The 23809-nt window shown below is 46.7% G+C and overlaps 1 protein-coding gene and 1 long non-coding RNA gene across 5 annotated transcripts; one reads left to right on the forward strand and one right to left on the reverse strand.

Annotated features, from left to right (window-relative positions):
* Window positions 1-3232: 3232 nt before the first annotated feature.
* LOC110548904 (cytochrome P450 4F5-like) lies at window positions 3233-16567 on the reverse strand. Its single transcript, XM_060371026.1, has 12 exons — window positions 16370-16567; window positions 13550-13694; window positions 11894-11947; window positions 11682-11809; window positions 10317-10438; window positions 8668-8938; window positions 8269-8335; window positions 7907-8036; window positions 4399-4532; window positions 4241-4305; window positions 4016-4098; window positions 3233-3658 (listed from the first exon to the last, which is right to left on the reverse strand). Exons 1-12 carry the CDS (start codon window positions 16565-16567, stop codon window positions 3427-3429), a joined length of 1629 nt encoding a protein of 542 aa, XP_060227009.1. The 3' UTR covers window positions 3233-3426.
* LOC132648746 (uncharacterized) lies at window positions 3989-13556 on the forward strand. 4 transcript variants are annotated; one of them, XR_009587137.1, is made up of 4 exons: window positions 3989-4123; window positions 4213-4325; window positions 10753-11838; window positions 12789-13556. It is a non-coding gene; the product is annotated as an uncharacterized LOC132648746 (long non-coding RNA). The 4 variants fall into 4 exon arrangements; XR_009587138.1 differs by lacking the exons at window positions 10753-11838; window positions 12789-13556 and adding an exon at window positions 6093-7912 and having other exon boundaries at window positions 4213-5777; XR_009587136.1 differs by lacking the exons at window positions 10753-11838; window positions 12789-13556 and adding an exon at window positions 4441-5812.
* Window positions 16568-23809: the final 7242 nt, after the last annotated feature.

The raw sequence follows: 23809 nt of genomic DNA on the forward strand, positions 1-23809 counted from the left end.
GTCAGGACCAACACCTGAAAGTTGACCTCTGCTCTCTACATGCATGATCACATCCCTCCACACAGATAGTGAGAAAACACTCATAACTAGGGCTGGATTGATGGCTCATCAGGTAAGAGTGCATTCTGTTCTTTCAGAGGACATGAGTTGCTTCCAAATACCATGTCAGGCATCTCTCACTACCACCTTCTGGCCTTCCTTGTCACCTGCTTTAAAGAACACATACCCTCACACAGACACAAGGGACGCAGCACAATGTGCCTAAGTGAGTCAACCCCAAATTTCACCTGTCCCTCTACTCTGCACAATGCACAAAGCCATGTTTTGTTTTGTTTTGGAGGGGGAAGTACTGATGTGTGTCAGTATGATCTGAAACCTATGAAAACTAATGGTACTCCAACATATTTAGTGAAGTCAGGACTGGATCATGCCCATTTGAAATTTCACCTGAGACTTGGGTGTTTCTGTCAAGACAAAGCTAGGTTGTTTGAGTTAAATTTCAGCTGTTTTACAACTCTCAAACCTGAAAACTTTTCTAATTTGTTACGTGAGTAACATGACAACAGAGTAATACATATAGCATCAGCTGGGCCCAAGTCTTAATGGGAGAACACATGCCTAACATGTGACAGGCCCTGGGTTCCAACCCCGAAACTGAAAAAAATTACATCAACATTATTTAATGGAGAACATAGGGACAGTGAGATGGAGCAGCAGTTTTTTGAGTACAGTATAATGGAGGGGGCCTTTCTAATGACCCACTCTGCTCCCAAATAAGTGGCACAAAGACCTATTAGATTATTTCAGCAAGCTTTAAAGCACTGGAGCTGGGCAGACAGTCATCTGGTCTACCCCTCTATGCTAATCTAGCTACTTCCCAACCACGCGACCCAAATTACTTTCCATACTGGTCCCACAAGGGCTGCTTCTGCTCCGTCAGGTCCGTCCTCATGGCTACGCCCTTTCTCTTCCTCTTTTTCCTCCTCCCTCTACCTGAGACAACCCCCCCCCAAGACTGGGACTGGAAGTCTAGCCTGTCCCCTCTGCCCAGTCATTGGCTGTCAAGCTTCTTTATTTACCAATCAGAGATAATTGGGGAGGAATGTTTACACAGCAGTGACACAGGAGATTCTTCATAGAAATGACCATGCCCATGTCTGGACTGGAACCAGATCTTGGGGCACAGAAGCCAGCTTCTGAATACACAGTGCGTCAGACCAATGCCCAATAAGAGTACTTGTTACACAATCATGGGAAACAGAATTTGGATCCCAGCACCCCATAAAAAGCTGAACATTGCACACATGTCTGTAATCCCAACTCTGAGGGGAGTAGACACAAGAGGATTGCTGGGACTCACTGGCATCTAGCTTAGCCAAGAAAATGGGATGCTGTTTTTAACAGAATCTCAAGTGTTCAGTTTTACCAATAAAGGAGAGGCAGATGCTAGGGTGAAAGCCTGCCAGCTCAGAGCGGCAGGGAAAGCACCCAGCTGACTTCCTTCTCAGCCGACATCACACAGAAGAAAAAGGAAACCTCCTTCCCCATACAGTCTCAAAGAACCTCCTTCCTACTGAATGTCTTTCCCCTCTCCTTCCTGTCCACCTCTCTATCGGTCCTTCTGACTTCCTTTTCCTCTCTATAGTTTTTTTTTTCCTAATGCTTTTTCTATGGTCACTTCCTGTCAATTGGTTGCTTGCTCCAACTCTATCCAACCTATGATTGACTTTATTTAATCCTGATTACAATATCCATGCAGAATGATCTTGGATGAAGGGTGTGTAGTAAGGCTGAGCCACACCACAACTAAAAACTGTTTGTTTGTTTTTTCCAGTAAATAACACAATATCCAGGTCCACAATGTGATAATAACAATAGAAGCAACAATAATGATAGGAGCCCTAGGTTCAGAGAAACCCTGCCTCAAAGGACAACACAGAGTGATAAAGGACACAAGGCTTTCTCTTCTGGCTGCTGTGTGGACAGAGGAGGGGAATATATAAAATTCCCCCTGAGGAGGTAAGAATTTGGACAGGTCATACATTACCAGTAGGTCTTAGAATGCACAGCAGAGCATCAGACCTGCCCATAGCCTGGATCCCTGTCCTGCTCAAATACCTACAGTTGACTTCTGCTTCTCACGGGAGTAAGTCCATGTTTGACTGTTGGTCAGGGTCTCCAAACCACTTATGTTTATACCCATAGAGCAGTGCTACTCTCAACCTTGGCCAGACAAACCTCTTTTTAAGATTTACTTATTATTTACACAACATTCTGCCTGCATGTGTGACTGTGCACCAGAAGGGGGCACCAGATCTCACTATACATGGTTGTGAGCCACCATGTGGTTGCTGGGAATTGAACTCAGGACCTTTGGAAGCACAGTCAGTGCTCTTAACCTCTGAGCCAGCCATCTCTCCAGCCGAGAAACATCTTTTTTGCTGTGAGCAGCTGTTAGTGAAACACTTATAACTGGTCAAAGTGCTGGGAATAAGTAACTTCAATGCTCAGCCTAAATGGGACAATGATATCCAGCCGCACTCCTGAGGCTCAGGGAGAGCATCAAAGAAGGGGAGGCAGAATTTAGAACGGAAGGATGGGAGAGAAGCCGTGAAAGCCTCCTTCTGCACCCACGATGTCCGTTACACTTGTGAACTCACTGCAGCTGTGGTCACGCTCGCACCAACACCCCATCAATGGGCGGTGCCCGTGAGGGCCCCCTTAGCTAGGAGCAATTGACACGGGATGGTTATCTAGGGGGGCAGGGAGGGGCTAGCATTTTTCTTCAGGAGTGTAGCTTCTGGAATGTTGTCCGTGATGCACCAGGAGGAGGTGAGGAGGGAGAGAGGAAGCACAGTGACAACAAACAGGGCCACCAGGTGGCACAAATCTTTAATCCAAGTTCTAAGGAGGCTGTGGCAGGAGTATCTCTGAGAGTTTGAATGCCAGACTGGTCTACCTGAGGCGCTCAAGGACAGCCAGGACTATATGCATAGAGATCCTGTCTCAAAATTCTCTCTCTCTCTCTCTCTCTCTCTCTCTCTCTCTCTCTGAAATTAGACGAAGCCTTCAGCTTCAGATCCTCCAGCTTCCTGAGTGCTGTGGTTGTAGGTTCGGTGCCACCAGGCAAGACTCGAAGGTATGGGCTGGGAAGGGGTCCAGGGAGCGAAACCAAGAGGAGGGTAAGAAGGGAAATGGAGATGAATTTGATCAAAATACGTTAAGACATGTGTGAGGTTGTCAAAGAGTACATAAAAATTACTTTTAATAAAACCCTATTCTTGAGCTCAGGAAAACGCTCAGCAGCGTAGAGGCCAAAGGTGAACAAAAGCGGGGGTGGGGTTCAGAGACACCAACCCAGCCTGTCCCCGACACAGGAGCTGCTTTCCTCTAGAGCCGCTGCTGGCGCTCAGTGAGGCTGTTTATTCAGCGGTGAGTAGAGGTAGGTGGGTGGTTGAGGTCGTCCCAGGGCAGGCGTGGGGTCACTGCGCAGGCGCTCAGCGGCTCCACCCGCAGCCACAGCCCGCCCTCCGCGCGCAGGATCAGCTCCGGCTTCCGGCGCGGCTCCTTGTCATCCGGAAGGACGCGGAAGCGCAGCAGTGTCAGCGCCAGCGCCACCTTCATCTCGTTCATGGCGAAAGTCTGTCCTATGCAGTTCCTGCGGGAGGACGGGGTGGGGACTCTGACTGTGCCCGGACCCAGACAGGCGTCCTCGGACGCAACCTGGCAGGGTCCCCACCGGGCCTGGTCAGCGCGAGGGCCAGGAGGGACGAGGAGACGCCTGGGACGCCGCTTGGTTATCCGCATCTCTGGAGCCAGGCGGACCAGGACAGGGCTCTGAGAATAGTCCGCCCTTCACCTTCCAACGCCAAGCTCTCCTGGCCTTTAGCATGCCCTGTGCAGAGCCGGGAAGGTGACCCAGAACCCGAGCATCCCAACCCTGCACCTCTAGATCCCCTGGATTCCCCAGCCAGACCCAGATCCCACCTCCTCACCCCAAGCCCTCTCGTCTTACCTAGACCCGGCAGAAAAAGGAATAAAAGCTAGAGGTGGCCTCTTCTGCGGGTTTTCTGGGTCAAAGCGGAAGGGGTCATAGACCTGCAAGCCAAGCAAGACGAAACTGGTAGGTCCCTCCAGCTCAGAAAAGACATAAGCAGAGACAGAAAAATGACAGATTCTGAGTTCCAAGTAGGAACCTTGCTCCTTTCCCAGGTCCTAGAGATGAAGGGAGGAGCCTCACCTCAGGGTCCGGCCAGACTGAAGGATTGTGATGAACTCCGAAGATGCTGATGACACATGTGCTGCCTTTTGGGGAGGAGTGGACAGTAAGTACCGATCCGTGCTACCTCTAAGGACCACCATCCTACCCAGGGGCCTCCTCCCATCGTGTGTGGGCACCTTTGGGGATGACTCGGCCATCAGGCAGCACAATGTCCTTAGTGCAGCGGCGGACCAGGTCTGTCGCAGGAGGATGCAGCCGCAGACTCTCCTTGATGCACATGGTCAGGAAGGGCAGCCGGGCCAGGTCGTCCCTGAGGAGCACACCGCACGATTATCCAGGAGCAAAACCCATCACCTTCTTCAGGCTTTTGAAAAAATTGCACTCCAGATAAATTAAAGTCTCAAGCAATGGAACTCCTGATCCTTGGGATGCCTCTGATCTCTAAGGCCCTTGCCCATGCACAGAGACTTCCGAAAGCACTGGAGGCTGTTGTTTATGGGAGACAGCAAGACCCAACTACAAGGATGTGCTTGATCACATGGAGGCAGGAGGTACTAGGCAGGATAGATGTTTGCCCCTCATAGGACCTGATGGGGAATGTGAATTGAGGGCTTTGCCTTTTAAACACCTGCAAACTGCGACTCAGGACCATTTTGTGGAAACCCAAAGATGGACATAGCCACAGTCCACCAACCTGGCCAGTATTTAGTTAAAGCTTGCTTCAGTTTTTGCTTTAACTTGTGGTAATGGTCTCATTCTCAGCCTGTAGGATTAACCCCTCTATCTTCCAATTTCTGAAGTTTCAGAGATCAGCCACCAAGAATGGCTCTAGATTGAAACTTAAGCCTTAAAAATGAAAATCACAAAATTACCAGAAGAAAGCTTAACTTGGCATTAGACATATTTAAAAGGAAACCACACCTCTCAAAAGATCTCTTTAAATGCTTCCATACATTCAAAATGAAAAAGCTTTAAAAACTTAGTGACCTGAGTGAGGAGGCGTTCAGGCCTCATGAGTGTAGGCAGGAGGATCAGGAGTTAAGGCCACCTTAGGCTACAAGAAATGCTGTGTCCTGGGCTGGTGAAACAGCTCAGATGGTAAAGGGACCTACCATCAAGCTTGATTACATGAATTCAATCCCCAGGACACATATGGTGGAAAAAAGAGAACTGACTGCAGCCTACTTGGTTCACACACACACACTGAACTTAATTTAAATTTGTAAAAGAAAAAAAATCCATGAAGTATTCTGTGGTGGTTTGAATGAGAATGGCCCCCATAGGTTCATATCTTTGTATGCTTAGTCCCCAGTTGGTGAACTCTTTGGGAAGCAGTAGGAGACGTGGCCTTGGAGGGGGTGTGTCACTGGGGTGGGCTCTGAGGTTTCAAAAGTCCACATCAAGCCCACTTTCAGTCTCTACGTCTCTCCATCTGTTTGTCTCTCTCTCTGCCTGCCACCTATAGATCAGGATGTAGCTCTCAGCTACTGCTCCAGCACCATACCTGCCTGCCAACATGCTTCCCACCATAATGACGGACTCACCCTCTGAGGCTGTAAGCAAGCACCTAAGTAAAGGCTTTCTTTTATATGTTGCCTTGGTCATGGTGTCTCTTCATAGCAGTAGAGCCCTAACTTAGATGAACTCCATATTAGAGGCTACTGTGATTAACATCTTGCCAGAATCATTTGCTTTCTAGAATTTGTTGGCATTTTCTTAGACGCATAAGTATTTTGACCATGTTCATCCTCCACTCCCTGACCCTCTTTGGCCCCCTTTTAACCAACTCTTTCCCTTCCTGATGAACACCCTCTCTATTTAAAACTCTACCAATTTCCCAAGTCTCTCTCTCTTTTTCTTTTTTGTGTAGGAACATGACAGTCTTTCTTTCTCAGCGCTGGGCATCACAGAGCCTGCACACTAGGCAAGTACCCACAACTGAATTGTCTGTACCCAAGAACCTTATTCTAATTGAAAGAGTTAAAGTTTACAAAGATAAGTCAACCTAAAAATAAAAGAGGGAGCCAGGCATGGTGGTGCATACTTGGAATCCCAGCACTCTGGAGCCGGAGGCAGGTGGATTTCTGAACTGGAGAACAGTCTGTTCTACATAAGTTGCAAGCCAGTTAGGGCTACACAGTGTGATTCTGTCTCAAAAAAAAAAAAAAAAAAAAAAGTTTTTTAAAGAAAAGAAAGAGCCCACCTATCATTTACTAAAACCTATTGCAAAACTATAGTAGTAAAAATGAAAACAACTTTTTAAAACCGTTACTGCATGACAGGAACATGAAAAGTGGCATGTGGAATCCAAGGGAGGAGGCACGCGACTATCTGAAAACACGGTGCATGCTGGAGACAGTCCTCACGCTGCTGGGACGTGCGTAGATGGGTTAGAGGAGGGCTTCAGAAAACAATAAGCAAACAAAAAGTGCTAAATTAAGCAGGTGTGGAATCGCAGCTCTGAGGAGGGGGAGGCAGGAGGATTTGAAAGTCAAGGCTAGTCTCAGCTACACCGCAAGTTGGGAACCACCACAACAGTGACAAGCTGTCTAAAAAAAAAGGAAAAACAAAAATGCTTGTTTCATCCACCTATAGGGCAGATTCCTCCCTACATCTAAAACACTAAACCTTCAAAGTTAATCAGCATATCTGTCACTTCAGAGATTTGTCATTTCCTTAGGGTGAGAATATTCAGAATCTTTGGTTACTTTAAACCGGTGATGCTGCTCTGAGCAGTGCAGAACAAAACTCTGCAACTCTAACAATTTCCCAAGTCTCCACTGGACCAATCCATTCCCAGATACGTGACAGTGAAAGCAACATTTTTATGACCTAGCGCTATGAATGTTTCAAAGTCTAAGAGCAGAAAATGTAAGAACAAATAATGAAGGGATAAATGTACACAAAAAGTAATTTCTGTATATTAAGAGGTCATGGACCAAATTAGAATTCACGTGAGAGTCAGTGATATCTACAATTGTGGTATGTGTGTGAATGTGTGTGTGTGATTATGTATACACACACACACATACTTCAAAGAATTGTTACAAATCACCAAGCAAATTACATGTGACCCAAAGGTTATATTCTAGGATTTCAATGAGGTCAAACACAAAAAGTTAAAAGAAGAGATGTCAATGAACGTAAATCAAAGGCAAGGGGTGGAAGGGCGAAAAGAGGTCACAGGGATGATGATGGAGATGGGGATGAGAATCAAGAAAGAGAAATTAGGCTTGAAAGGTCATGATGACACCTAACGCACTGGATGCTAATTGACTACATGGATACACGTCCAAACTGGGTCTATAAACCCTGGATGCTGAAGCATTAAGATACTGACTTCCAGGCCAGCCTGTGCTACATATATAAACTCTGTATCAAAAAAAAATAATAATCAAAAGTAAGCTGGGTGCTGTGGCACTCGCCTGTCATCCCAGGACTTGGGTAGGCAGAGGCATGCGGATTCTGTGAATTCACGGCCAGCCTGCTCTACAAAGGGAGTCTGGGACAGCCAGGGCTACAAAAAGAAACCCTGTCTCAAAAAGAAAGAAAGAAAGGAAGGAAGGAAGGAAAGAAAGAAAGAAAAAAGAAAGAAAGAAAGAAAGAAAGGAAAATTGAAATTAGCAACCCCACAAGTGGCTCACAGCTATAACAGCAGCAGAAATCACAAGGTACCATGCTTACCATTCAATCTCCTCAGGCTCGCGGTCCCTCAGGAGCTCCTGCACCTCCTGCCGGCAGCGCTCCTGGTATTCCGGGTGCCTCGCCAGGTTGTACAGGATCCAGGAGAGTGCACTGGCCGTGGTGTCATGGCCTGCAGGGCAGAGAAGCAAACATGGATCTCTGGCCACCTCAGAGCACCACAATGTAGGAGTACACAGGTATTAAAGCTCCAGGGAGAACAGGAAGTGATAGATGGGTAGACAGAGATACCAGACGAAAAGAACCAGGAGAAGAGTGTCTGAAACTGCAGCAGATTCACAAGAAACCAAGGCCCTGGGATTGACTGAGCCCTGTCTCCTCTGTGGCCTCACAGGGACACTCACCTCCAAACATGAAGGTGTCAGCCTCTGCTCGGATGTCCTTGTCTGACAGCTCCTTTCCGTGTTCATCCTGGAGACATGAGACCCTCAATTCGTGCCACTCGAAGGGCTCCTGAGCCTGACCTGACACAGCCCTGATACCCACTGTGTACATAGGACTCTGTCTTGCTGTCCCTCCCCCAGCCCCCAGAGCCTGCCCCACACTGTCCTTCTCGGTTTCCTGCTGTTGCTGGCTGCTTCCAAACAGCGTTCAACAGACACACTTCTGTTGAACTTCTTTCTCACCTGTCCTTCATTTTACAAGTACCATCCAAGGCTCTCTGGCATCCTCTTGATTGAATATTCAGTCCTCTTGACTGAACATGAAGGTTCCAGTAACCTAGTTCCCACATAAGCTCTCACCTTGGCCAACAAGAGCACATCGATGAAGTCCAAAGTCTTAGACCTAGCCTTGGGCTTCAGGAACTCATCAGCACTTTGGCTGGAGAGGGTGCGGCGTCTCTCCCTGATGACAGCATCTGTGAAGTTGTGCACCAGGTCACAGGCCTTGCGGAAGCGCCGCCCATCAGCAGTGAAGTAGTACAGGAAGTCCACATACAGGAAGAGCTGCTGGTACTTTTTTGCTACCAGAGCACTGAGTTCCAAGATGGCAGCAATGTATTCACTGGGGGACCTCCAGGACAGGCCAGAGAGAGGAAGCAACTTAGCACACAGAAACCCCAGAGTAACTCCAGCCAGAGTCCCAGGATCAGGACCCATCCAGAAAGGGTATATACGATTGATTCTCTGTTTCCTGCTCCCCACAAGTAGCCCCCTGACCCAGGATCTCAGGGCATATGTGATCATCATTTCTTCACCCTTGGTTTCCTGGGACTCTGCTCAGGCTCAGACCCTCCCTCCAGGTTCCCTGCAGCCTGAATCTGTGTGAAGCTCCTCTGTTGATTAGAATGCCCAAGCTCACTGTGACTAGGACTTCCCCAGTACAGACACCTTCTCTCATGCTCTGGGAAACTCAGGCTGGAGTGCACACCCTTCTGGCTGGACAGTCAACATCTTTGTTTATTTGTTTGTTTGTTTAGATTTTGAAGACGGGTTTTCTCTGTGTAGCCTTGACTGTCCTGGAACTCACTCTGTAGACCAGGCTGGCCTCAAACTCACAGAAATCCACCTGCCTCTCCTTCCCAAGTGCTGGGATTAAAGGCATGTGCCACCGTACATCTTTAAGATCTAGCCACTAGCTGGAATTGGTAGCTCCTGGACTGTGATCCCAACACTCAGGAGGTGGATATGGGAGGATCAGGAGCTCAAGGCCAATCTAATCTACATAGTGAGCTCTAGGCCAGACCAATGACTGGCTGAGACGCTGTCAAAAAGAAAAATGGTAAAGGAAGGAAGGAAAGGCAAAGAGGAAGGAGAAGGGAGAGGAGGCTAGGAAAGAAAAGGTGTGTGCACTTTAGAACTATCTGTGTAACTGTCTGCAATGGTTTCTTTTATGTAAGACTGAGAGGCATCTGTGAAATCAGTGAAAGCACACATCTGCATGTGGGTGAGGTAAAAACCCTCTCTCAGCATGGACAGCCTCACCCCACTGGATGCGAAGGGGGAAAAAGACAAAGACTGCCTGGCACAGACATCTTTTTGTACCTCTCGGCCATCATGGTGGGGAGCTGCTTTGTCCTGTCATTCCCCGCCTTGACAGACTGAAACCACTGACGAAAAATGTCTTTCCTTCCCGACATGTTTTGCTTAGACATTTTATCACACACACACACACACACACACAAAAACACACAAGCAAACAAACAACCTAAATCATCCTCCAACCTTGTTTCAAGGTATCCCTTCATTGCCTTCTTCACATATCGGCACCTCCTTGCCTTAACCCAAAGCTGCAACTGTCCAGAAGGACCCCTCGCTTCCCCTGCCCCCACCCTTCAGTGGTGCCTCTCACCTCCTTCAGTGAGTCCCCTCTGCTCCCACCAGTAGTCCTCCCTCCACAACCTTCTTTCTTGATCCATGGTTCAGGTTTCTACCCCAGGACAGGAACTCACTCCTGACAGTTGCTGTCAAAGCCAAAGAGGCATTTCTGCAGACTGTCCAGGGTCATGAGGCTGATGTTCTCAAACATTTCCAGACGGGCGCTGCCCTCCAGGGCCAGACGCTTCCACTTGGCCTTTAGAGAAGAAAACAGGGATGGGGCTAAACCTCAGCTCTTTGAAACCCTGCCCAAGTTGAAACATCAGAATAGATGTTTCCTTCCGTGGAGGCAGCCTCCTGCTCTTCTTCTCAGCTACTACCCAACCCCAGAGAAGATCAGACTTGGATGGGAACAGAAGTAAATCTGTAGGAAATGAAAATGCAAGGTTAGGAGTCAGGAGTTTTCAGTCACCGCCACCTCCTGTGTGCCCTGGGTCAGGCCGCTGTCCTCTCCACTTACTGATAATCAGGCCTTTAACAGTTCAATTAAACTCATTTATTGCCCCACAGGCCGTACTTCAATATCTGCTCTTCCGCTCATACTCTCTTCTGGGTCGTGAACTTGGATGAACTCCCTGATCTCATGACCTTCAGATTCACCATCTACAATGTAACTGGCGTTGCCACCTCTCCCTCAGATCAACGCAGAAACTATGACAGACAACACAGATCACAAAACTGGCATTCGGTAGGTGCTCAGCCGTTATCACAGCCATTGGCCCAGTGGTAAGCGGCTACAGAAATGGGCCAAAGTATTCGTAATTACTCCATAGCCTGAACTGAACCGGGAACTTGTTCTTGCCTGAAGAGTGTTGTGAAAATGAGCTTGTGCTGCTGGAGCTAAAAGGTAGCATGGAGAGACACTGAGCATTCTGCCCTCTCTGTCATGGATCCAGGATCTCAATTCTAGCAAAGTAATTTCCCTCAGGATGATAAGGTGTGACTGGCTTACCAAGACCAATAAAACTTAATTTTTTTCCTCAATACTGCTGACAGAATTCAAGGTCTTGTGCTAGGCTAGCTAGCTAGAATTGAACTATACTGAAGACCTGATGGCCCTTGAACTCCAGTGTCTCCTGCCTCAGTCTCCCCAATGCTGGGAATACAACTTCATGTCACCGTGGTCAGTATAAGGCCGTGAACAGAGACCGATATGCTAAGTAGCAAGATCTACTATGCAATACTCAACATTAGCATGTTGGAGTTCAAGAACTTCTGTACAATGAGGTACACAATGGGCTGCAGCAAGCCCATCCTCATGCTAGGAGCGTGGCTCCACAGTGTCACCTTTTAAGTGCAGATTACTATTCTCCTCTTAAAGATGGGGAAACTGACGTCCCAGGACCTCTCAGCAGAAATACATGTTCAGAAAACATCTATCTGAAGCCACTCCCTTTTCTGCAAGGCTCTACACGGGACCCAGAGTCTGAGGAACTCACGTGCATGGTGTTCACACTCTTGTTGAAAATCTTCACATAGGGCTTCAGGATGTCAAAGTGGAAAGCAGGCGTCAGCAGGCGGCGATGGCGGCTCCACTTGTCACCAGCACTCAGGAAGAGCCCGTCCCCTGGGAGGGCAGGGATGGCATGGGCAAAGGTAGAACCTTACTCTGACTCCCAAGGTGCCCCCTGACCCTCACCTTGATACTCACCCAGCCAGGGCTTCAGGAAGCCATAGAAAGTCATGTCCTTGGGGGCCACCAAAGCTGCCATGAAGAAGAACAATCAGGGGCCATGGAGAGGGTAGATGGTGGACTTAGGGAGGGATGGGGACTCCCAACCCCAGGACTGTGCATTTCCCCTCCAAGCACAGCCAGGCAGGAAGGAGACAGGAACAAGGAAGCAGCGAAGAGGAAGGAGATGAGGCAGACCAGACCACCCTGCAGCAGCGAGGAGAGCAAAGGTCAGCCTCGCAGGCCACAACATGCCTCAGCACGCCTTCACATGGCTGCTACATGCTCCACCGTGTGGCTTTGCAGACATAGGACACACTGTCAATTGTGGCTCTCTGACATGCCCTGGCATATCCTGGCATATATGATGGGGCACATGCTATCCAGACATGACACAACACAGTGTGTAACAGTCTGGTGTGACCTGATTGTGCCCTTCAGATAAGCCCAGACTGGCATCTAAATATGGTTCCATTAAAGTCCCAGATGTGACCTAGATGTGTCCCAGAGCCCTCCAGCTCTCCCCGCTATACCACACTAAGCCCTGGGTGTTCAGCATTAAGGGCTCCTCTGTTCTCAGAGCCGTGTGCCCACTGTGAAGTCTTCTGCCCTCACCAGCCGCCACGCAGCCCAGGGCCAACCAGACCCAGCTGACCCTTCTGGGCGTGGTGGATCTGACAGTTCTCTGCATACCAGAGGACAGCCTAATCCCCTAATCCCTAATCCCCTCCAGCTTGGGGCACTTCTATCCAAGGTGTCTGGGACAGCCAAGACTCAGTGAACTAAGCAGAGGGAACAGGGTAGGTTCCATAACTTTCTTTAGAATCATGGAATTTTTCTTGGTGGTTGAATGACTAGAAGCCATCTTTCCCAGAAAGAAGATAAGGTCCTCACAGAAGAAAATACAAGCAGAATATGAAGATTCCTGATTGCACTGTAAGGAGCTGTATCTACAGACCCCTCTCCGGGACATCAGTTAAGTACTTTCCTTGTGAGCATTGGAAACCCAAATTTCATCCCCCAAGAGCCCATGTAAAAATGTCACCAGCTGGTACCATTCTGGGAAGGAAGGAACAGGAAAGATCCCTGGGGCTTGCTGGATAGAAAGTCAAGCCTAACTGGTGAGCTCCAGCAAGTCAGGTTAACAGTGGTCCTAGAAATGACAAGCAAGGATGTTCTCCACCCTTCACATCCATGCATTCATACACACACACACACACATTCACACATGCATATGTACCCACATACATACATGTACAATAAACAGTCACCGTAAACATACCCACACATAAACATCCACAATGGAGAGTCGCCCTTCTAGTTCTAGGCACGGAACCTAAGGTTTTGTGCATGGTAGACAAGTGTCCTATCCCTAAGCTACATCACGGAGCCAACATGACGATTCTCTTTCCTGGCTTAGGTCACACTGGGTTGAGCTTCCATCACTCACAGCTCAAACAGATTCCAGCAGCAAGGGAGAGCTAGGACTTTAGCGCAATCACTCAGCAGGTTAGCTGCAGAGACATGGCCACCGTCAAATACATCCCTGTCTCTCAGCCTGGTCAATCCAAGGATGGGAAGGGCTTGGATAGGAAACAGAGAAGAGGCCAAGGATTGAGATCCTAAAACGGATACCTGGGGCCTGGAGCAGGGGGGCAATGAATGCAGGGTCAACGAGCTTCAACACAGGGATGACGGGTCCCAGCCAACACAGATAGACATCTCGGAAGGTCTGGCCCATTTCCGTCACCAGCCGCATGCCCTCCTCGTTGTTCTGGATCTGAGGATGAAGAAAGCTGTCCGGTCAAGTGTCTTGGATGTTCCCATTCTGTGCCCACCACACCGCATCCTTCTCAGCCTCCTACTTAGGTGATTTATCCTGAGCTCTTGGTAAGTCACAGGGGTTCACCACGTGTGTCTCTTACTGTCTCCACGTCTCTGTCTCCACACTTTTCTCAGATGTGAAACTCTCCTCATCTCTCTGTTTTGTGATCTAAATGTGGATAATGGATAGATGGATGGATACATGGATGGAAAGATTTGTGGATAAACACACATATACACAGATGTACAGATTAGTAGCTATGGGCCAAAATGAAAGCAGATAGGTAGGTAGGTAGGTAGACGATATAAATAGATACATGATAGCTCATATAATTAGATGACATAGAAAGATGTGATATATAACTAAAGAAGAAAATTATGAGCTAAATCTAAATATGTATGCGCATTTTTTCTTTACTATAATTGTCCCTCTTCATCTTTCTCTCCATTTCTTTCGTCTGCTCACTCCTCTCTGCTTGCTGGTTTCTGTCAACGTTTGACACAGTCATCTTGGGGAAGAGAGAGGGTCAACTGAGAAAATATCTCTATCAGACTGTCCTCCAGGCAAGCCTGTGGGCATTTTCTTTATTAATGTTTGATGCAGGAAGACCAGCCTTTTATCTGTGGTGCAGCCCATAGATAGGTGGACCTGGGGGATGTAAGAAAGGTAGTCAAATGTGAGCCAATAAGCAGCATTTCTCCAGGGTCTCTGCTTCGGTTCCTGCTCTGCTTTCCCTCCAGGACAGATGGGAATATGGAATAAATGTTTCCCTCTCCATGTTGCTTTTAGTCATGGCGTTTTCTCACAGCAACAGAGAAGCAAGCCTGTACATGTCCCCATCCTTCCTCTCTCATTCTCTCTCTTCACCCCACCCCCCCGTGTGTGGGGGAGTTATCTCCCTTCGTCTCTGTGGAATCCTTTTCATATAAATCTTCTCATCTCCAACTTCTAAGTCATCCTTTTCTCAAGCCCTCTCCTGTCCTCCATCCTTTCCATTAAGAGGAACTCACAGCTAATTTCCTTCTAACCAGGGCTCACTCTCGCACTCACCCTTGGGTCCCCACCCCTGCCCCTGAACCAGCACAGCCCACTAACATCAGCTCTGGGCAGGCACCTCCCCAGATTCACAGCAAAGAATCATGGAGGGTTTCAAATTTTGGTTCCCTGCTCAGGAGAGATGTGAACTTGGAAGTCATCTAAGGAGAGAACTGATGGCCAACTTAGGAGCTGGATCTGTAAGAAGGCAGCATGGGGTGGGGGGAGAAAGGAATGGGAAGAGGTAGAGAACCATGTGAAAAGGTCAGGAGAAAAAGGAGCCAGCAGCAGACACTAAGAGACCACTGAGAGCTGGATGTCATCCTGAAGCCTATGAAGGTCTTCCCAGGAAAAAAGGGGCCGCAGAGAGCTGCGGAGAGATGCCCATGGTGGAGTTAGGATTCAGTGACCAAGAAATCACAAGACTGACAGGATGAGCAGCAGGCAGGGAAAAGCAGGCAACAAATGAAGCTAACTCCGGGATTGCAGAGCAAGCACTCTGGAAGGTTTAGTACAGAAGGATTCATATTGGACACAGATGGACATCACCTGTGAAAAACACACCAGAAAACATGGGTGAGTGAACATTTTTCAAATGTCTATGAAAGAAAACTCAACTGGCAAGAAGGTCAGACCATAAGTGCTGATGCATATCTGAGCTAATGTGGTGGAGAGGAGACAGGGACATGGAAAGAGGCTGCTGCACTGGGATGTACAGAAGGAGTCCCCGGGGTGGGGGAGGGGCTGGAAGGGCAGAGGTTGTGGTGCCGGTGGCATTGGTGGTGACACCAAAATTCTCGATGTGGCTCTAGCAAGAGGAAGCCAGTGCAGCACAGAGCAAGGGCACTGTGGATGAGGAGAGGGTGCCGAGTTGGAGCCCCACCCCCATAGTGGTCCCTAGAAAGGAAAGGGGCCCTTCTGTGCTGTGCCTCGGGGACAGAGTGCTTGCCCGGCACACGCAAGACCCTGGGTGTTACATTCTGGCACCACAAATTGTTAAAACTCCTCACCTTTGACCCAAAGTAGACATTAGAGTCAGCTGATAAACCTTGAGAGGACAAGATAAAAAAGGACAATGTCCAAACAGTTGGAGGAGGGAGACTGCCCAACAGAGCCCCTGTGGGGGGAGCTAGGGAAATCATCTAGCTTCTATAGGGCAGGGAACAGCCCAGAGAGGTGCAGGCACTGGCCTGAGGTCAACAGACATGGGTGTAAGAGGGTCCAGACCTTGGACATGCCACAGTAAGACCTCCACTCCAGCAGCAGAAACTGAGTGGATCAGGAATGTCCCTGCTCTGTGCACTCCATGCTGGGAGCACCTGTACAAATAAGGTGAAGAGACCTGAGACCGTGGGTCCTGGCGGGACTGTGACTCAAAGCAGATTTGGGGCAGGAAAGAAAAGAAGAAAGGCTTCAGAGCAGAGGAGTGTTCTGAGATGCCAGGAATGTGCTGGGAAAATGAGGGGTGAGGGGCTCCCTCGCTTTTCTACTGTCCTAAGCCCTAGCCTTTTCCTGCCCCCCAATCCCTGATCCCCATTCTTCATGTCTGTTAGCAGACATCCACCCAACCTGACCAATCCTCCTGCCATTCCCACCGTGCCCAGGTGACCCCAAAACCAGTTCCGTTTAGGGGCCTGAGGGAAGCATCTGAGGCAGGCACACATCTCATAGAAGGAGTAGGTCCAGGCCAGAATTCTCGCCAGGAGCCAGGAGGCCACAAACAGCAGCAGAAGATGCCATGAGGAGGTGACCACGGGGCCCAGGCCGAGCCAGGACAGGCTCAACAACTGCATCCTGAAGGGCAGATAGTCACAGTGAGATTCTGAGGCAGAAGAGAGCAATGGGAATCTCTCTACAGTTACACCAGAGCCGTGAGCAGGGACTGTGTGTGCAGCAGGGGGAGGGAAAAGATTCAGGTGTTGCAGGAAAGAACAAGATGTGGAGAGACTAACAGGGGAGTAACTGTTTAGCATCTAGAATGGACCAGCATGAGGCTCAGGTCAGTCACTCAGAAACCACTGGTCTCCTGGCCCAGCTAGCTCCATAGATAGCCACCAAGCTCATAAAGCCCCCCAAGCTATGAGAGAGCTGTTTCTGTTCACAGCTAGAACCCTCCCTCCCCAGCCTGGTACCCGCTCTCAGAAGCAGCTTGTGCCACAGGACCTCTTCCCTATCCTATGAAATTTTATCCTATGAAATTATGTATCCCCTGCTTCTGACCTGACCACAGTGATTGTGTGGGTGCCTGGGCTGAATAAATCAACCCTTCTCAGGCTCAGCTGCTTCCTCCTACTTGGGCAGTGCCGGGTTTCAAGCCCCCTAAGATGGCAGTCTGAGTTTGGCCCAGGCTGGACTCTGACCTGGTAAACACTACCACCCCCCAACCTCCAGAAAAGGTGTCTAGTTCTCTGTTAGCTCTAACAAGCCTCCAACAGCTCAGCCCCAGCGCCAGCACTCAGGCCATTGCAGCTAACCTGCCCTCCTTCTGCGGCTAAATAACCCCCTTCTAAGTGGCAGGACTCTCCCACCATTTTTGCTATGTTCTCTGGCCCAGGTGTGTTGGGAAAATACACCTGCAAGCTAAGGAGTCAGAGTTCAAAACAAAAGCATGAAGGGGAAGGGTCAAGCTGATAAAGGCCATCAGCAGACTGGGCAGACAGGAAGCCACAATCAGGAGTGCGCTGTCTTCCTAGATGGAAGTGTAATTTGGTGTTATCATTAAAGGATACACATTTTCGTCCTGATTTTGCTGGGCGTTGGACTTAGCAGCCACTGAAATCTTCCGTGGTCATGTTCTCCTATTTGCTAGGAAGGAAGCTAGGTCTTTGAGGAGCTCCAACAGAACCTCCCGAAACAAGACATAAAGCCTTAGGAGACCCTGCAAAGTTGGGGTTTCCTCTGGGGCCGGATTAGGCACGAACCACACCCACACACCCGTTTTCACTGAGTGGCCGCTTTCTGACAGAGAAAGCAGAGAAGTGGCAGCGAGTGGCCTTGCAGGTGTGTCACGGTTAATTTTGTATAACTGTTGGTTTTTCCTAGCTTCACTCTTAACTCCGCCATCGTATAAATAATTGAGGCTATTTATATTTGTTTATAATAAGCTTCACAACACAAGAACTGAGCAGTTACTCCTCTATTGTTTGTTTGTTTGTTTGTTTGTTTCGAGACAGGATTTTTCTGTCAGGCTATCCCGGACTCGATTTGTAGAACAGGATGGCCTCGAACTCACAGTAGTCCTCCTGCCTCTGCCTCCCTGAGTGCTAGGATTGTAGGCATGTGCCACCGCTCCTGGCTTATTATTGCCCTATTCTTAACCCTCTATGCTAATCTGGTTCCCTCCCAGCGTCCATCCCAGTGTACTTGCACTTTGTAGCTTTCCTGCCGAGCTGTCTCTCCTGGTGTCTCCTGGGCCTCTTCTGTGGCTGAATCCCTTACTTCCCATCTTCTCACTCCTCCTCCCCTTGGTGGGAAGTCTAGCTCTAGTCTCTTTCCTGCTCACTGATTGGCTGTAAACTGCTTTATTGACATAACAGGGGACCATTGAAGGAACAGTTTATGCCACATTAAGACAGATTCTCGGAACAAGATTTTCAACCTGATATGGTGGATACAGAAATCAGCATTTTAATTATACAGTAACTTTATGCCTACATATTCCTCTTTTAGCCTAATAAAAGGCTTTCTTCTTACAATAACAAACTATATGTAATAATAACAATTTTTAAAATTATTAGATAAGATTGACATTTGTATGTTTTTAGCACTCTTGGATAAAGTATATTATTATCTACCAATTTCTATCATCCTCAACAAATTAAGGTTAACTGTGAGACTCTAACTATCTAGTCTTCAACCCCATCAGAGACTTAAGAAGGAATATACAGTACCTAATATGTAGGAAGTGCAGGCAAGTAGCTCCGAAAGTTTAGAAATGACAGAGATATTTTGCTGCCTGGACAGTTCTCCAAATTCTTCTTTAACGTTGGAGCATCATCTTTAGCCTTTTGGCCCAGAATATTTGGCAGACTTTTCTGTGAAGCAGGAATTATGAAGGACTTGCCTGCCTTGTCCTTGCAATGCTCGGCAGTCAGCCGTCCTGCATCCAGTCTGTCCAGTTTTGGACATTATTCTGTCTGTAATTGACATTAGGGCATTTTCTCACCCACTGGCTAGCCTGACATATGAAGTCTTTGATGCCCTTTGAAGTGGTGCAGGGGTGCTGCCAGGAACAGACCTGTCTCACTGTCAAAAAAGCCTAAGTTAATAAAATCTTTAAATGCCACGTTCTGTTGATCTCTAAGGTTTTTAAAGACGATTTATTTATCTATCTTATCTAAATTGTTTGTTTTTAGCTATTTTTATCTGTCAATCTAGGAAAGATATTTTTGTAATTAACTAACATGATGATGAATTTGACTGTCTAACTGCTAATATGTATTTCTTAATTATCCTAAACAGTGGGTAATAGAAGTTTTCAAAAGACAAGAATTTAACATTGCAATTTTTAAAATTACATAGATACAATACCTTAGTATGTCAAAATAAAATATAATACAAGGATCTATACCAATGTAAGATTTTTGGCTTATTAATGTTCTTTGGTCCAAAAGTAGATTCAATAATCTATCCTTTTACTAACGCTTTAAAATGATACCAAACATCTGTAACCCATAGAATGACCAAAAACCATCCCCCTTCTTGGGAATGGGGTTCAGTTTCCTTCAATTGCTTTCTGCTCATTTGGGACATAGTTTTTCTTTATGAAGGCCCCCAAAAAATTGGGATATTGTCCAGTCTTAAGAAAGCTAGCTGTAACTTTTGCTATCAAGACTCTACATGCTAAGAAAGTTCAGGGCTTATCTGAAGTCTTTGATGCTGGTCGATCTAACTAGCCATTTTGAAGTTGTCCCGGAGGCAGATTTTTAAGGAAGTGGTGTCATTGAGTCCGGTCATGAGATAGGATCACATGGGCTGCTTGTCTTGTCTTTTCTTTTTGGTGTCTGGTCCTCTTGCTCTGCAAAACATTAACTTTCAAAGGCATTATACATTTTTGTATTAATATATTCAGGGACTGTGCACAGAGCACAAATCAGTTAAAGATGATCCTCTGAGGGAGGACTCTTGCTAAAATGCTCAATTCCTATCCAGAAAGGCAAAGAGGCTGGACTTCAGAAGAAAGAGAAAAGAGGGAACAAGTCAGGAGCCTGACACAGAGGACCTCTGAAAAGCTCTGCCCTGCAGATTATCAATGGAGATACTGAGACTTATGGGCAACCTTTGGGCAGAGTGCAGGGAATCTTAGGAAACAAGTGAGAAACAGTAAGATCTGGAGAGGACAGGAGTTCTACAAGGAAAGCAACAGAACCAAAAAACCTGAGCACAGGGGTCTTTCCTGAGACTGCTATTCAACCAAGGACTATGCATGGTGATAACCTAAGACCCCTGCACAGATGTAGCTCAGGGCAGTTCAGTATCCAAGTGGGTTCCATTGTAATAGGAACAGGGACTGTCTCTGACATGAACTGATTGGCCTGCTCTTTAATTACCTCCCCCTGAGGGGGAAGCAGCATTACCAGGCCACAGAAGAAGACAAGGCAGCCACTCCTGATGAGACCTAATTGACTAGGATCAGAAGGAAGGAAAAGAAGTCCTCCCTATCAGTGGACTTGGGGAGGGGCATGCATGCAGAGGGTGGAGGAAGGGAGGGATTGGCATGGAAGGAGGGAGGGGCGGGGGGGGGGGGATACAAAGTGAATAAAGTGTAATTAATAAAGAAAAATATAAAAAAAAGATGATCTTCTGCTCTTCGTTCAAACATGTAAGGAACCAAATTATAATATATATATATATATTACCTATGCCGTTTGAAAGAATAGCATGAGAAGTCGTGGAAATTTTGAAGCCAAAGATTTATTGGCTATGCATAGTTGAAGTTGTTACAGGAGATATTTTCATGTCTCAGTCTCAGAGCTGTTCCCATGTGGAGGGATCAGAAAAAATATGTTACCTGTCCTGTTTGATCTTCTTAATTTCTTTCCTTCTGTCTGCAACCAAGATCTTCTGGAGGTATCCCTAAGTCAAATCTGATTTCCATCAGTTTAGATGGAATATATAGCATTTTGTCTCCTTTGGGACAAAAGCATATTCCTCTCCTCAAAACAACACATTTTCTGTCTTCCATTTTGGAATTAGGACTTTTATATGCTGATCTAATACAGCAGTCTTTTCTAAATTTCAGCATATCTTTGCAGGTGGTTAGTTATCTCATTTTAACATTTTAAATTTCAATTTACGTTATTTTGGGGAGATATTATATTCCCCTTCTGTTTTTTGAACACCTTTTTAAAATTATTGTTAGATCTTTTCATAATTGTTTGACCTAGAAGATTATAATTTATATCTGTGACAGGTTTCATGTCACAATGTCTGAAAACTTGCTGTATTCCAATGGATATACATGCTGAAGCATCATTAGCCCTGATCCGTAAAGGCATCTCCACAGTCACCACTTCTAACAATTGTGTAACCTTTGAATCATGTGCTTCAGAATTTAAAGCGAATCCCCACTGGAATTTTGAAGATGAACCTATGGCATGGTGCATATATTTCAGCTCTCTAATCTCTGGAAAATGGAGCACACTATGACCTTGTTCCAAGGCAACACCAGACAGGATCTGCATTTCTATTTTAGCACGTATACCTTCACACAGTAATTGAACCTTGACAATACACACACACATTATCAGCCTGACCATGTTGGCCTATAGCTGAAGCCTTAGTATTCAGTATCTCAATGGGCTGCCATTCTCTGACTTCTTTAAGCTATTGTGGATTTTCCTCATCTAGAACTGCCTCTTTTGGTGTTACTTGACGTCCAAATTGGATTTCTCTGAAGGTTCCTTATTTTGATACAGAGATTCCTCCAACCTCTGTTCTATGGTTCCTTGTTTTGATACAAAATCCAAAATCCAACCTCTGTTCTATGGCCTTTAATTTAGCATCTAATATCTCAGTCTCTTCTTTCTCCAAGTCTGCCTTATTCTGATCTCTCCCAAAGAGGATAAACAAAACTGTGATCATGAGTGAAAAACTTATTTGTATGCCAAGAGAAACAAACTCAAGTGGAATCCACTGTGAATCAAGTGGAAGCACTGTGTCACTGTGTCTTCCTGCATTTTCAACACTGAAAATAATCTTCTTTCATCTCAAAACCTCTCCCTAAGGACTTTACTTTCTTAGACCCAGCTTCCCTTCTAGGCTTTACCAGTTTAGATACTTGAGGCTTCTCTGTCTCTGGCTCCTGCTTCCAGGGAGCAGCGCTTTTTTTCCTTCCCTCACTAGATCCTGACCCTGTGAGGCCTGTGTTACCCCATTTCTGAAAAAAAAAAAAAAAAAAAAAACACTCTATCTTAAGGGTAAATGACCTAGACATAAACTCAAGTTTCAAAAACAAGAGAACCCCCCCCCCCGCCACACATACACACACACACACAAAAAAAAAAAAAAAAAAAAAAAAAAAAAACAACGTGCTTTGACCACTCACCTCTGGTAAGATTTAACCATCACCCCTAGCAACGGCTAATCCGTGAATTCCTGAAGTTTACCCAGGTGTTCTTTACAATAGGATGAGTAAAACAATTACGGTTTGGCCCTCTGGACAACAATTCAACAATTACATTTTGGCCCTCTGGGCAGACGATTTCCTCCCAACACCTGATAATTGCTAACTGTCAACCAATCATAGAACAGTTAAGCTGGAATTTCCCAAAACTTGCTGTAACCCTAAATAAACCCCCCCCTCTCTCTCTGAACTCAGGGCTCTACACTAGAGAACCCCTGCATCGGTGATGGTGTGGGCCCAAGCTCAAGCTTGCAATAAAGACCCTACTGAGTTTGCATCGGAATCGGCTCCTTCGTGGTCTTTGGGGTCTGCAAGACTTGGGCAGCTATTTTCTCACTGAGAAGAGATAGGTGACTAATGTTTAAATGCTTAATGTATGAAGAGTGAGGTCACTGGTGTGAAAACCTGACCTTGTTGTTTAGAGGAACTTGGGAATGATTTGCTGAAGGAACATGGAAGAGTTGGAAGTTCTGGGTTAGAAAATCCCTAGGCGATTCTAAGATGTGAATGGGACATTCTGACTATAATAGCTAACGTTCTGTTCTAAATTTAAATTGTTTAAGAGATCTATAAAACAAAAATACCTCTAACCTGTAAATCCCACTTACCCAAGGACTGATAGCTCCCTGGAATGATGAGAGTCGTCGTTCTTGTAAGATAACAAACCTCCTTTTTACTTTTGTAAACAAAGGTCAGTTGCCCCAGTTACACAAGATGTGTGCTTGATCACATGTAATCTGGAAGTATGTAGCCTTAAGCCCCTGATGAATGTAATTCAGCTTCATACTCTGAGCATGAGTTTTAGGTATGGACCTGACCAGTATCCATGGTCCTGGCCAGAGTTTAATAAAACCTCTTACTTGTTTAAAAAAAAAAAATCTATTTGTGGTCAGACTGGTGAATCTCTCAATGACCCCAGACCCATAACACTGATTAGTGTTCAGAACACCACAATGCTCGTGGAAATGAAGGTGTGGTTAGTAAAATTTCTGAGCGGAACAGGACTCCTTTGAGAACTGGGCCACAGGCCATCCATTGGCATCATTCTGTTCATGTCTTGAGAAGGTGAGTGAAGCTGGATTCAAAGGCTACATTCAGCTATAGTTACTGCTTATTGCTCTATACAGGTCTCCTGTGAAAGAGCAGTGAGCAGAACAGAGAGACATGAATACATGAAGTTTACACAGTGTGAGCAAGTTTGAAAGCTATTTGGAAGAGTTTGAAGTTGCAGACAAGGAGGGTGAGGGGAAACTCTTATCATGCTCAGGAGATTAACCCATTAAAGAGAAACCTCCTATCCTGGCTGGGACAGTAGGACAGGTACCTTGAAGGCAAGACCTCTGCCACTGACAGCTTCAGCTTGAAACAATATAAATACACCGAAAGGAGGAAGTCTGAACTGAGAATGCTG

This window comes from Meriones unguiculatus, chromosome 17 (genome assembly GCF_030254825.1).
Source record: "Meriones unguiculatus strain TT.TT164.6M chromosome 17, Bangor_MerUng_6.1, whole genome shotgun sequence".
Taxonomy (NCBI): domain Eukaryota; kingdom Metazoa; phylum Chordata; class Mammalia; order Rodentia; family Muridae; genus Meriones; species Meriones unguiculatus.

Coding starts and splice junctions, on each gene's coding strand:
- LOC110548904 (XM_060371026.1), bottom strand. CDS start 16,567: ATGCAGTTGTTGAGCCTGTCCTGGCTCGGCCTGGGCCCCGTGGTCACC. Junction 11,810..11,893: donor CTTCCTGAAGCCCTGGCTGG/GTGAGTATCAAG, acceptor CTGCCCTCCCAG/GGGACGGGCTCTTCCTGAGT. Junction 8,336..8,667: donor ATGTGCTCTTGTTGGCCAAG/GTGAGAGCTTAT, acceptor TCATGTCTCCAG/GATGAACACGGAAAGGAGCT.